Source organism: Dipodomys ordii, unplaced genomic scaffold (genome assembly GCF_000151885.1).
Source record: "Dipodomys ordii isolate 6190 unplaced genomic scaffold, Dord_2.0 Scaffold99, whole genome shotgun sequence".
Lineage (NCBI taxonomy): Eukaryota > Metazoa > Chordata > Mammalia > Rodentia > Heteromyidae > Dipodomys > Dipodomys ordii.
In genome coordinates, this window is record NW_012267315.1 from 5213891 (window position 1) to 5229225 (window position 15335).

General features: G+C 38.7%; 1 protein-coding gene across 1 annotated transcript in view; it reads right to left on the bottom strand.

The window, feature by feature from the left end:
- Positions 1 to 4009: 4009 nt before the first annotated feature.
- Xrn2 (5'-3' exoribonuclease 2) overlaps positions 4010 to 15335 on the bottom strand; it is a 65161-nt gene continuing 53835 nt past the window's right edge. The window contains exons 27-29 of the mRNA XM_013027042.1: positions 14101 to 14164; positions 8494 to 8632; positions 4010 to 4556 (exon numbers count right to left, since the gene is read on the bottom strand). Coding sequence (XP_012882496.1) covers positions 4491 to 4556; positions 8494 to 8632; positions 14101 to 14164 — 269 coding nt within the window. The 3' untranslated portion in view covers positions 4010 to 4490. The remainder of the gene's footprint in view (positions 4557 to 8493; positions 8633 to 14100; positions 14165 to 15335) is intronic.

A 15335-nucleotide genomic window follows, 5' to 3' on the forward strand; every position in this document is an offset into this window, starting at 1 on the left:
TCTACACCCAGAGATTTACTGAGTTTATACTCGTACTCCAGGACTTAGAAAAAAGTCTGATTCCTGAAAATTTAAAGAATGTTTTTACTATAGAATTCCATCTTCTGATTAATGCAAAGCAAGAACTTTTTTTTTCTTTTGTAATTAGTACTTTGCAGATCCTTTATAAAAACACAAACGGCCAGACTAGGTGAAACTCATTAACTGAAGAGGAGGATAAGTGTCTTCACAACCAAGAGGGAGAACTGGCGCTGGGTCTGAGTGGAACAAAGCCCCCTTCAGAGTTTTGTAGAGGCCACAGCAAACCATGGTTCCAGAAATGCTAACTCTGCAGATATAACATTTGCCTACACGGTTTCGGGTCTAACTAGCCATAATTTCCAATTGAGGCAGACACCAAAATGCAGAATGAAAACTGTAGAGGGGAATGGCAGATTGCAGGTACTTTGCTGCATTGGGATGTAAATGTGTGCAATTTTGAAGAACATAAGGAGAGTGTTTTCTGTATGAAGGGGGTGAGGGTGTCTTCTATTTAAGATTTTGCTTAGAAACACAACCTAAAGGTCAGAACAAGTAGTCAATCAGACTTCTAGCCACACAGATGTTGTGTTCAGACTCCATTCGGTTGGCAATTGTTTGCTTTCAATTTAAAGCAAACTGGAGGCTCAATCCTGTTCACTAAATTGCAAGCACCTTCTTCCGTAGACTTGCTTTGTTAACTGCATTGAATAGTGACAGTTTAGCAAAACTTTTAAAATAAATTTGTGAACCATCATTATGTAAAGATGTATGGATTGGATTTTTAGATATGAGTCTGTGCATAGGAGAAAACAATGCAAAGTTGATTATATATTTGATAAAATATAAGTAGCTTGTTACTGCTGGTGAGAATTTCTGGTGAAATTTAAAAGAAGATGGGAGAAGGAAAACCACACCACACCTTGTCAGAAAGAAGCCCGCTTGCTCCAGTAAGTATTGTGATCCCTTTGGTTTTCAAGATCACTTGTATTATGTCTAAGTTTAGCCACAGAAAGTTTCAGGGAGAGTTTTAATTTGTGTGTGTGTGTGTGTGTGTTGGGTTGTGCTTTAGAATGTTTACCTGAAGTTGAATGCAGTGCTTTAAAAAGAATTAGTATAACCTCAACTTCTGTTATTTTTTAGGTGACTGACTCGTAATAAAATTTTAATCACCAACTGCCTACATTTAGGTTGTGCACACTGATTTTGCAATAGTGAACAACTCTGGTCCCATTTCACTCTGTTTTCTCTTGATACGCACCCCACAGAGTAGGGGGAAACAAGCCATCAGAGTATTGGACCTAACTCCGAATGAAGAAAACTTCCTCAGAAAATGGACCATCTCTTATATCGTTCGTTCATTTTCTCTTTTTCCTGGTTAGAAATAGAACTCCATCATCAGGAATGGATTCTGTCCGGATTCAATTCTCCGACTCTTTTGGGTGCATTCAAGTTGCGGTTTAAACGGGACAATACTGAACGGCTACAGTGCGGTCTAGGAGAGGATGGCTGATAAATTAACGTTCAGGGAATGTCTGTATTTTACATGTCTAAGCATAGCTATATTTAATTGATCTCAGATCTCGAACTTAAAATAACTGGAGGGAGAAAAGGGGGGGGTAAGGACAATTTCCGATGTTTTCTTACAGGTTTGAAGCTTGCACTTGGACAGATGATGAAACTGGCGTGGTGCGGAGGCCGACGCGGGAGGCTGGGCGCCAGGGAGGATGCCACCATACCACCCCGAGGGGTGGAGGGCTGACCTTCTCCCCCCTACCCCCCCCCCCCCCCCCCCCCCCCCCCCCCGCCACCTTGCTGTCTGCCGCCAGCAGCTCGCTGAGCACCCTGAGCAGCCGGGCCATCGGCGGGGTTGGCGCGCGAGGCACTGGGAGCAGTGACTGGGGACTAGGGAGGCGCCGCAAGTGCACCGCCGGCCACGCTGTCCGACCCTGTCGGGAGGGTATGGGAGACCAGCTACTTATTGTGGCTTTGATTCCTTGCAGAGCAGCTCACCGGGCCCAGCAGCAGCACCAGCCGCCCGCTTCTGGGCACAGCGTCTGGCTGCGAAGTCCCTGCACCCCCGCCCCGACCTCCTTTCTGCTCAGCCCGGGCACATCGATCGCCATTCAACTCGAGGGAAGGGGATAAAAAGAGCTAGTGTAGGACCCCAGTCCCACCTCGGTCTGTTCCTGGAGTCTACCGTCATCGCAGGAAAATTAACCTATCGGTCATTACACCCCATTTGCCTTTGTAACGCTAAATGGCAATCTGATGGCAGTGCAGAAGGCTTTGTACTTTAACATACATTACCCCATTTGATCTACACAGAGAAGACAGCTGCTCATTACGAGTCCCTAGCGCCACAGTAGTCAGGCTGTTACCAGGTTCTAAGATTTTTTTTAAAAACCTTCATGAAATTGAAAAAAAAAAGTGCCCTGTTTATAGATAATATAATGGAGTGCAATTAGCTACTTTAAAAATGGCCTGCTGACTTTGACATTACAATTTTGAAGAGACATTTATAGCTGTAAATATTACACTTTAAAGCACAGAAAAGCCTTTATTTGAAACAGGGCTTTTGTGTGTTTGTGTATAAGACTCATACATAGAGACAAGTTGGAAGGAAGTGGGGGAAGAATGAGGAGGGGATCATTCTCCTGTTCTTAAGAAGGAATCTTCTGTCATCTTTTGCTTGAAGTCATCTTCAAACACAGTTTCCTATGTTCCATTAAAAATGGAACTAGGTCATGTATGTGAAGGCTTCCAACTAAAGGCTGAGAAAATAGGGTAGAAGTGTGTATTTGAGGTTCCTATGAAGCTATACAGACATTTAGGAGGTGTGGAAAATGGAATACTTTGTTTAGATGGATATACATTTTTAGTCTGTGGAACACTACAGAGAAATCTGATACTGGTAGGCATTAACACAATGTAGAGGTGAAGGTATAACCTAAAGGTTGTCAACCATTCCTAGAGGAGACTTTCTCCACAATAAAAGGATCCTACTCTAGTCACCTTTTATCAGCAATGAACAAGTTACCTTCCTATTCAAGTTTAAGATAGCATTAGCTAAGGATTAACAAGTGTGCTTCAGTTGAATATTGAAACAAAAATGCCCTAAATCAGGTCAAAGAGAAGCCTCATCCTACAAATCTCAGAGTAGGATGGAAAACTTGAGATGGTGTAGCCAGTTCTTTGTCTCATGCCTGTTTTGCTAAAAGAAAACATGTAAGAAAGTGGTGTGTGAACTCCAAACATCATTTAAGGAATTATAGTATGCTTAGTCACCAGGAGAAAAATGAGTACAATGCAACTCAACTGTGAAATAACCTTTTAAAATATGTTAAGGACTACAGACTATAATTATGAATTAAAATCTTCAAGTTGAAATTTAGAACAAGTCCTTAAAATTACTGTAATAACTTATTCTCCTACTTTTTTCAGTAATGAACATATTACTTTAATAAATAATAAAAGATTTTGTTGGATTGTCTTGCCGATTACATCCTCTTGAAATCATTGACTTGCTACTGATATTTTGTTGGACCAAATTATTTTCTGCAAAAGTTGATTTATAAAAAACCAAAAAAACAAAAAACCTTGCTTTGACTGAGAACTATGGTACACATCTGTGATCCCATCTATGCTGAAGGCAGAGGTAGGAGAATCCAGGTTCAAGACCATCCAGCAAGGGATGGGGAGGAATGAGACCCTATGTCAGAAAACAAGATGAATGTGGTGGCGCACAATTGTAAAAGAATCATCATCTGAGGCCAGTGAAGGAGAAAAACAAACAGCCAGACCCTACCTGAAAAAAATAAAAACAGCAGGGAAGGGGAGGCATGCCTCAATTGGTAGAACACTTGTTAATAAGCAAGTGGCAGGTCCTGAATTCAAATCCCAATAACACCAACAAACAAAAATAAACCAACCAAATGTGCTTAAGATTTTCAGCTGAAATACTATAAAAGTATAACACAAGAGACAAGAGTTTTTAAAGTTTGACTTTATTATTTTTTTTACTAAAGTCCAGAAATTTCTGTAAGACAAGTACATTAATGAAATGTTTCCAAATACTGAACAATATATACTCTGAGCATTTCAGCTCAAATGTTCATACCTAATTCTTGTGCATTAAAAATCAGCATGGATCTTAGATGATCTAGAATACACTGTGTTTTAAAATCCACAGCTGGTTTGATTTTTAACCATAAAGAAAAAAACCAGTTCTCCTAATTCCATCAAATGTGTTCACAAGCAATAACAAATTCAGATCCACTGTATTATGCAACACACATCTTTGGAAAGCAACATAAAACAGTGAGATCAGACCAGTAGAAATATACAGTTAAAAGAAATACACAAAGTATTGTAGTTTTATTAAAAACTACTACTTGAGAAAGAAATCTCCTTTCCACAAATAGCATAAAACTGTAGAATGATGAGAGGATTTGGGAAAGCTTTACAAAAGCTTAATTCCAATTGTATCTTCCTGATGATGGTGGCAAAGGGTATTTCCTTCCTTCTCTGGGATATCCCTGAAAATAAACAAAAGAAAGAGTTTGCCTTCTGGATTAACACCCTTGCAAAGAAATTGATTTTACATCTCAGGAAAAACATAAAGAAGCTGAGTATGTCTTAACATATAACACATGGAAAGTCCCAATAAATAGGTGCTTTGAATCCAGAGCTTTACCATAGCTTGCTGCAAAGCAGAAAACTAGCACACAGGCTTAACAAGCTTAACCATCGCCCCTAAGAATACCCTAAAATGCACACAATAGTTTGCTGCAAACAACAAATGTGTAGTGTTGCTCTCAATTTTGCCATCACTCTGAGCCATACATCTGTAGAAATATTACCTGCATAAGGAAAGTAATTTTGTTTGAGGTAAGAAACTTGGAATCATTAAATATTAAACTCAGGGCCTGGGTGCTGTCCCTGAGGTTTTGCACTCAAGGCTAGCACTCTACCACTTTGAGCCATAATGCCACTCAGTTTTCTGGTGAATAATTGAAGCTAAGCGTTTCATGGACTTTCCTGCCCGGACTGGCTTTGAACTGCAATGCTTAGCTCAGATCTTAGCCTCCTGAGTAGCTAGGATTATAATAGGTGTGAGCCACCAGCACTTGGCTAGCAATCATTAAATCTTAAAGAGCAATTAATTTCAGGATGTATTTTTGTTTAGCAGTAAATAGTGGAGCATTAATAAACTTACGATTATTCTATGATCAATAAGCAGCATAACATATCCTGCTAGTATGCTTGCAAATAACATTTCTATAGAATACAAGATAAATGTTATATCCCTTCCACCATACGTTTACTTCTTGGAGGTATGGATATAGGTCAATGGTAGAGCACTTGGCTAGCATGTGTGAGACCTGGGTTTGATGCTCAATCTTGAAAAAAAAAGTGAAGGAAGAAACTAAATCTCATTTTAGGCTTCCAGGGTTTTAAAATAGAGCAATACTCAACTGTGCTATCCAGAGTACTTTTAGTAGTTTCAATTACAGTATATGCAAGATTCAGAACCATGTAGCCTAACAACTTTGCCAGTAACATAACCTACACCAGCCCTGATTTCTTCTGGCTATTTTTGAGACAGGGTCTGGCTTCCTGTTTGGGGAGGCACGATTTTCCTGTTAGGCTTCCCACAGCTGGGATAACAGAAGTGCAAGTTGAGCTCTCCACTGTGAAAGGGGTCTTATTAACTTTTCTACTTGGGCCAGCCTCTAACCTTAATCCTCCCAACCTCAGCTTGCTAAGCAGCTATGATTACAATCATGAGCCACCAGAGTCTACTGCACAGCAGAGTTCTTGAAAGGGAGATCTCCACAGCAGGCAGTTAGAAGATGAACTGGGGTTAGTAGTGCAAACAGCCAGTCTTCAGCTCTACTGACCAACTTTATGGGAGTTCAGATTCAGGAGTTCCTGACTTGGAAAATGAGGTAGATTGATCATTCTCCAAGTGTTCTTCTAGCTGTCTGTCCTCATTAAAAAAAAAATTGCTGTTGTTTGGGTGCCAGGGGCTCACACCTGTAATCCTACCTACTCAGGAGACTGAAATAAGAGTATTGAGGTTTGAAGATAGCCCAAACAGAAGTCAGTGAGACTCTTATTTCCAAATAGCCAGCAAAAATCTGGAAGTGGAGGTATGGCTCAAGTAAGCAGAGTGTCAGCTAAGGGATAGTGTCAAGGACCTGAGTGCAAGCCCCCATACTGGCACGCACACACACAAAAGCTATAGAATAGCCAGACTCAATTTATTCATGTAACTTCTTAGAGGTAATGGATTGAAAGACTTCAAAGTAAAAAAAAAATCATTTCTATGAATTATAATGATAGCCGCTGAAAAGGCTATTTGCAGTTAAGGTGGTAACATTTTTGGGGGGGAGGGGGGTTTGAGGGTGGGGGATGCCATTCCTGGGGCTTGAACTCAAGACCTAGGCCATTTCCTTGAGATTTTGTGCCCAAGGCCACTGTTCTACTACTTAAGAGACAGCTCCATTTCCAACTTTTTAACAGTTAACTGGAAATAAGAGTCTCATGTACTTTCCTGATGGCTTTGAATTGCAATCTTCAAATCTCAGCCTCCTGAGTACCTAGGATTACTGGCATGAGCTACCAGTGTACAACCTAAGGGGATTACTTTCTTGTAAGGCTAAGAGAACTTGTAAAAATACATGTAAAAAGGCCTCTGGACACATGACAAGAACTCAAGTTAGAAAATTAGTATGCAAAGCACTGCAAAAGGCCTGCAGGCAACACCAGGTAAGCAATTTAAAAACCACTTCACATCACTGCAGGCGCCAAATCCATGAACACCACACTGAAATTGCAGCATTCTTATCCTCTTCTCTAGCAAGGATTTGATTAAAGATCATGTCAGTACTGTCCAGGGTATGAGATTGTTGTAGAAATTATGTTTAATAGACCCCAGTCTTACATGCTGCTAAAAGAAAATGAAACTAGCTTACTAAATTTATGAATCATAGTATTCATCCAGTGACACGGCTGTTTACGTTCAGTAGAAAAAAAAAAGAAGGTGGAGCTGGTACCTCAGAAATGGAATCCTAGCTATTCTGAAGGTGGAGTGGGAGCATCATGGTTTGGGCAAAAATGTTCAAGACCTATCTCAACAGAAAAAGCTGGGCACAGTGGTGTGAGCCTGTTATACCAGTTATGGTTGGAAGTATACCTAGGCGGATTATAGTCTGGGCTGGCTTGGACAAAAAGCAAAACCAAAAATAACCAAATCAAAAAGGGATTGGTCATGGCCCAAGTGGTCGACAGTCTGCTGGCAAAGCACTAAGCCCTGAGGGCTATCTCAGCACTACAAAACATTTTTTTCTCTCTCTCTTTTTTTTTTGTTAGTCACAGGGCTTGAACAAAGCCTGGATGCTGTCGCTGAGCTCTTCAGCTCAAGGTGAGCCCTCTACCACTTGAGTCACAGCACTATTTCTGGTTTTCTGGTGGTTAACTGGAGATAAAACTCTCACGGACTTTCCTGCCTGGGCTGGCTTTGAACAATGATCCTCAGATCTCAGCCTCCTGAGTAGCTAGTATTACAGGCATGAGCCATCGGTGCCTGGCTCAAATTTTTTTTTTTTTTGGTCAGTTGTGGCACCTGAACTCTGGGCCTGGGTACTGTCCCTCAGCTCTTCAGCTCAAGGCTAGGCTCTAGCAATTGAGCCATGGCGCCACTTCTGGCCTTTTCTGCTTATGTGGTACTAAGGAATCAAACTCAGGGCCTTGTGCATGCAAGGCAAGCATCCTACCACTGAGCCACCTTCCCAGCCTCTCAAAAAAAATTTTTTTTTTTTTTGTCGGTCGTGGGGCTTGGGGCGCTGTCCCTCAGCTCTTCAGCTCAAGGCGAGCGCTCTACCACTTGTGCTACAGCGCCACTTCCAGTTTTCTGGTGGTTTATTGGAGATAGGAGTCTCACGGTCTCTCCTGCCCGGGCTGGCTTTGAACCGCGATCCTCAGATCTCAGCCTCCTGAGTAGCTAGGATTACAGGCGTGAGCCACCAGTGCCCGGCTCAAAAAAATTTTTTTAAGGAAAATATAAAGCTTCTCTTCAAACAGAGACTTCTTATATGAATTTAAAAAAATGGCTGAATAATTATTAATTTTGGATCCAGAAAATTCTCATCTGCTATGACAAATCTAGTTGCCACTAAAGAATAATATCCTTAAAAGGAAAACCATGTATTTTGGTGACTGACTATACTTGTGCTAATTATCACTGAGTACAACCATAATATGAATTTCTGGGCTGAAAATTTTTTTAGTGTCTTCATAGTATAACCTGTTTAGTAAAGCAGATACTTACCTTGAGTACATTTCTAATGATGTATACAAGTTCAGCTGAACTTCTCCAGAAATACTGGTAAGAAAATACTTAGTCCTGAGAGTCATGCTCAAATGCAAAGTGAACAGTATGCTTTTTACCCACAGACCACATTGCATTACCTGTCTCCCTCCACGATCATCTCGCCTGGGTGGATAGCCACCAGGTCCGCCGAGCATCTGGTATTGGTTTGGCTGAAAGGGTGCATTTTGGGACTGGAGCATCCGGTTCCATGGAAGTAATGGCTCAGCCCCAACGCCTCTGTGGAAAGGTACCATGTTTTTTTTTTATTAGGGACCATGTTATAGAACCAAGTCAAAAATGATACAATGTCCAAATTTTAGGACAATACAATTTTCCCCATTTGTCATACGGGATAGGTAGTAGTATCAGTATTAAAGAGTGATTCAAAAGATCTGACTTTGAGAAAGAACATTTATTTTTAATTGTGCAATTTTCTTTTTAGTCATTTGGAGATTTAGATCTAGGATCACCAAGTTGGCTACATTTATGATGCTATCTGAAGAGTAAATATGTACAAGACATGAGAATGAGGCTTTATTTTCAAAAACATTCAGACTTGTTCTTAGAATCCATTCTTTCTAGTTAATTGCAGGTTGCAAATGAATTCTTACTGTTGAGTATTTTGAATCCAGGGTAGGGGACTTGGCTGTTTTTTCCCATCCATTATTCTGCTCAATATGTCAGAGGGTCTGATCGGGAGGAAACCTTTTCAAGTTCTATTGATGCAGCTTTCAATTGACCATGGTGACCTAGCAACATGAGCACTAATTGGCATGGGCTGACTGGCATTTGGTGTACAGTTTACATGGGAACAGAGATTCAACAGCTATTATAACCCAGTTTGCTGTCCCAGATTACTGCTTGAAAGAAATGTTTTAATTGTCTTCAAGTGCCTGTTTTAACTTTGTAGCTATAAAGCAACAGGTATAAGGGATTAAACCATAATTAAAATCTGTCACATAAACAATGTGGCAAGGACATACATTTTCTAAAGGTAATCACCATTTAAGATGTAACTTTTTTGCGAGGTATTTTACTCAACTTCTATTTTATAAAAGTCACTATGAAGAATAAACAGAAGCAAAATGCTTTAGTGTATTTTAACATTAGAAACTTTGGCGCTACTAATAATGGGAAGAATACTTCAATAAAAATTTATATTCAGTAAGGCGCAGGCTAGCCACTATTAGCTATAAATAGCATGGGTTTCACTTTTTTGGGAAAAGGAAATCTGAAGAGGTGAAGGGCCCGAGAATGGGCTCGTTGGGTGACGCATTCTTTTTGCAGCTATTCAAGCCCGAACCCATCTTTGACACCCTCCATTCTCATTCCTACCCTTCACTCTTCACTCTTCTCTCAGAACATGCCTTCTTAAGGCAGGGGAAGGAGGAAACCCAAATACAATTAATTTTTATTCTGAGTAATGGCTCAGAAAACAGCTCTCTGAAGAACTCTAGAAAGGCCAAAGCTATCTTTATAGTTAGTGCCTGAAACTAGAGCTAAAATATAATGTGTTGTGATTTTAAATAAATTGAAAGTCTGTATCTCAGAAAGAAGTATATATATTTAGTGCTTACAATTATTTCTTTAGGTTCATTGTTAGTACAAATAAATCCTAGGAAGAGCATCTCCTTTGTTAGAATAGAAAATGATTGTTCAGGCAGACAGGATAGTCTTCCCTTGTCTCTTCAGAAGTAAGAGATGATGAGGGGTTAAGATGTATATTATGACCAAAAAGGCTCATCAATACTGATCCAGTTGCACAAAACCCAAGCCAAACATGTAACACATACACTGTATTAACTGCGATAAGGTTTTCTTTGTTAGTTTTATACTAACAAAATTCATGCAACTGTATTTCAGGAAAACCTGCTGGCGTAATTTACATTGGAAGTACATTTTTTGGGGGGGCAATTCTGGGGCTTGAACTCAGTCTGGGCGCTGTTCCTGAGCCTTTTTGTGCTCAGGCTAGCACTGTACCACTTAAGTGCTATTTCCAGCTTTTTCTGAGTAGTTTATTGAAGAGTCTCATAGACTTTCTTGCCTGGGCTGGCTTCAAACAGCCATCCTCAGCTCTCAGCCTCCTAAGTAGCTAGGATTACAGGCGTGAGCCACCAGTGCCTGGCTGGCTGAAAACACAATTTTAAAATACTATATTTGAATAATATGTTAGAAACAAAGTCAATAATATAAAAACTTTTTTTTTGCTTAAAGTGATTAGTAGTATTTTTGGCAAATATTTTTATAATTAAAATCATTAATAATGAAAACTAAACAAGAAATGACAGAATAAACAGAGCATTATTACTCTGTTGTTGTTTATTTGCAGAAAGGTCTTTTATTTTTACAAGGCAATCCTATTTATTATTTAATTTGCCTAGGAAAATGTGTTTTTTGTTTTGCCGGTCGTGGGGCCTGAACTCTGGTCCCTCAGCTATTCAGTTCAAGGCTAGCGCTCTACCACTTGAGCCATAGTGCCACTTCTGGCTTTTTTTCTGCTTTTGTGGTACTAGGGAATCAAACCCAGAGCCTCATGCATGCAAGGCAAGCATTCTACCACTGAGCCTCCTTCCCAGCCTCAGAAAATGTGTTTTTAAGGTCTGATATAAACACTAAAACAAGTCTACATTAATTTTTAAAAGAATTACCAGTTAATAAACTGGGGCAACTAATTTGAGGTAGTATCATGATGACAAAAATATTTCAAAGTACTGCTTTGGAAAGTAGCTAACAGTGTGGATTGCTAATTTAGGTAGTTTTAATTTATACATATGGCTAACTGGGGTTTGAACTCAGACCTTTTTGTTTGCTAAACAGGTGCTCTACCACTTGAGACATACCTCCTACTCCCCTTTTTGCTTTTGCATATAGAGTTGTTTTTCTTCCCTACAGGACTGCTTCAGATTGCCATCCCCCTATATCTATGGACTCCTACATTACTGTGATGACAGGTACACACCACTTACCTGGCTTATTATTTGAGATGGGGTTTTAATAACTTTTTGACTAGTCTGGCCTCAAACCATATCTTTCTAGTCTCCCTGCCTTTTGAACAGTCAGGATTAACAGATGTGAGCTACCATGTTTGACTGTTCAAATATAGACGCCTTATATGATAAAAACTTAAGGCTTGAAGATAGAATTTTATTAATGCTCATTCTTACCTTCTGATTTCAAGTGCGTGTGTGTGTCCCCTGGGTTGGGCTTGAACTCAAGGTCTAGCTCCTGTCCTTGAGCTTTTGTACTCAAGGCTAACACTCCACCACTTGAGCCATAGCTCCACTTCTGATGGTTTTTTTGGTGGCTAATTGGATGTAAGAGTCTCACAGACTTTCCTGCCCATGCTGGCCTGGAACTGTATGATCCTCAGATCTCACTCTCCTAGGGAGCTAGGATTACAAGCATGAGCCCTGGGGCCTGGCTCAAGAGTGGTTTTAAGTATCTGACTACATCAAAAACAATCAACAGGGTCTGGAAGTGTGGCTCAAGTGGTAGAGTGCCCACTAGTTCAATACTTAGTACAAGACGAAACATAAAACTACCCTAACAAAATTTGTCCAAATCTGCTGGGTTCACAAAGTTAGGATAATACCAGTACTTGGCAAGGAAAGATACAAAGACAGTGATCTTAGAAAATGTGTAACTACCCAGAGGAAGGAAGCCACTAGAACTGGAGTCTCAGAAGTAGATCGGATGCCTTTGAAGTCGCTGTGGCTTTACATTATGCTCAGAGTAAACATTTGCATGTTTTTGTTCTACAGAAAAGTTTTTCAGTAAACAATGGTATGAAAGAGTGAGCTTAGGTAAGCTTCTAAACTATGTGCTCCATCTTCTACATCAATAAAAATGAATAAAAAATATCAACTATGTCAAATGTTAGGAGGAACAGATAAAGTCATGTGTATGAAATGGAGTTAACACTGGAGAAATACTTTTTGAAAAAATTAAATATTAGTAATTAATATGAGAGGAGTGAGCAACAGGAGGCAAAACTAATAATGTAATTTAGAAAAATTATCCCTTTTTAATTTTAATTTTAAAATGGCAGCACTTTGACAGTAATAAAATAGGACACTGAAAAACAAAACATGAATATGTGTATTATCAGTCATATTAAACTTCAAGGGTTTGAACCTAAGGCCTGGGTGCTATCATTTAGCTGTGATCAAAGTTAGTGCTCTAATATTTGAACCACAGTTCCAATTCTGGCTTTTTGGTGGTTAACTGGAGACAGAGTCTGACAAATTTTCTTGCCTGGGTTAGCTTCCAACTATGATTATCAAATCTCAGTCTCCTGAATAATTAGGATTACAGATGTGGGCCACTTGCACCTGGCCTTTTCTCAAAATAAACCAGCTTACACTAAGCAAAAGGAAAAAAAATGTAAACATTACTTGATGTGGAAGAAATAACTGTATTGTTAAAGCTCATAGAATTCACAAACTTTATAGACCATGATAATGACAATTGGCCTTGTGAAGGTTAAAATGTGTTTGTGGCTGTTATTAACTAAGTATCCACAATACTGTGAAATATGTGAAATTTATACAATCACTTAATCTCAATATAAAAGAAAAGTGAGAGAAAGGATGGGTTAGGAGCGACAGGTGACAATGTTGTCAGACACCTTGTATTCATATACTGTTTTGTAGAATGGGAACTTCTTTGTACAACTACTTAAAGATATAATAAAAAAAAAAGAAAAGTGAAATTTCTGTAACTTTAAACAGATTTTTTTAAGGGAAAGAACATTTATAAACCCACTTGTTACTATGCTTTCTTCATTTTAGATATGAACAGATCAGAGATTGCTAAAATAGCCCAGCAAAACAGAACTGGGAAAGTAAAAAGGCCAGCCCTATTGTGATAGGGGTTCATTTGTTTTTGTATTTACTGATGCTGATAAAACCAATATAAAATGACACATTTTAAAGCTACCTTTAAAAAATTATTCTACCAATGTTAATATAATTATTCATAACATGCCTAGATGTCTTGTCATGGAGAGTCTGACTTAGAAGCACACAACTTATCAATGAAAGAACACATGTCAAACATCCCTTGTTATTAAACCATGTCACATTCCTCCTAGTCCATGGTACTTATTAGACTGCAGAGCCTATAATCCTCTTCTGAGTCCCTTCTGCATTTAATTCAGTTCAGTCTTAAGTAGTTAAAGAAACTGTTTTCAGTGGCAACTAATAACTACTGACCTACAGTGACACTGCCCTACAATAGACTTGTCAGCCCTGAAAAAGTTGTATCAAAGAAGCTGATTAGAACTTCAAGAGGTTTGTAGCAAGAATCAATGGCTAGTCTGTACTAATGCTATGTTGCTGCACTGAAATGATAAAAGTGGAACATCATTAGTTATGCCTCATTAAGCTGAACAACCCTGATAAAAAGAAATTTGTTTAGCCTGATCAAAAAAGTCTAATAACAGTTTTAAGCTGTATTTCATTTTTCTGAGCATCTCAAAGTTCAGTAAAATAAAGGCCAAGAACCGAGAAAAGTACAAAAGTATATAAACATGAACATTTTAATTCAGTGTTAGCTAAATATTTTCCTCAAGGACCCATGAAAGAGTATTTGATTTTGGTGGGAAAAGTGTATTTTAAAGCACTAGATTCTGATTTCTAAGCAGCCAACAAACTCAAATGTTGAAGTGGGAAAATATCTACACGCTAAATTTGCTTTACTATTACCTGTCAAACCTTTGCTGTTGGAAAAGAGGAGGTGGACCTCGCCAGGGTTCCTGAGGCCTCATATCTGGAAAATATACAAGGAAAAAAAATTAACAACAAAATTCAAAAAGTAATCATTATATAATTTTATAATTGAAAGTTGTTGAGAAAAACCTTAGAATACAAAGCACGTAACTAGTACCATAAATACATACAAAACAAATATAAATATAACCAACAGGATCAGTAATTATTTCATCATTTCGGGTAACAGAAGCCATTAAACACACACATTTCTTTCTCATTCCCTATATATGTATATGTATGCATATATGTATTTTTAAATGCTGTGCAAAACAAGATGATTTAGGTCTTTCTATAAACACAGACAGAAAAAAAACTAACTTTTATAGGTATCTTGAAATTTTCCTTGTAAAGTTACTAACTGCTACAACATAAAACAGAGACACACAATCTTTCTAACACAAACTAGGGAGATGTTAATGAAGGGACAGACTACTAACTTTTCTATTTTTTCTGACAGTAAAATCTTTCCCCTTAACACAAAGGGGAATTAGGAACAACATCTAACTGATAGCTAAATGGGGCCTACTCTGTATCCTAAGACATACCAACATTCAGTTAGACCAGTCAAGGCAAAGGATTATCAACTAATCTAACTCTAGCTCCTTGTTTCAGCCTTTTAGTCACCATTTTGCTTTCAGCTGGTTCCAGAAGTCATCTTGTAATCTTAGCTACCCAGGAGACAGAGATCTAAGGATCACAACTTGAAGGCAGCCCAGGCTAGAAAGTCCATTAGACTACTATCTCTAATCACCAAAAAGCCAAAAGCAAAGCTGTGACTCAAGTGGTAGAATACCAGTCTTGAGTGGAAAAGCTCAGGGACAGCTTTTAAGACCTGAGTTCACATCCCAATACCAGCACCAAAAAAAAAATTAAGTTTTCTAATGAGTTCTCTTCTAGCCTCTAGGGACCAAAACCAAGGCTTACCAGAGTATATATATTCAGGCTCACAGTAGAAATGCAAACTAGAAATATGTTTTTCAAAATTGCTTTTTTAAAACAAAGAAGAATTGAAAGTTTATCTCTGGATAATAATTAAATGCAATCTGGTTTTTACTTGAAATGTTTTTTAAAAGAAAAAACAAAAACAGAAAAACCTGCAAAGAGCTGAACACTGGTAGCTCATGCCTGTAATTCTATCTATCTATCTATCTATCTATCTGTCTGTCTGT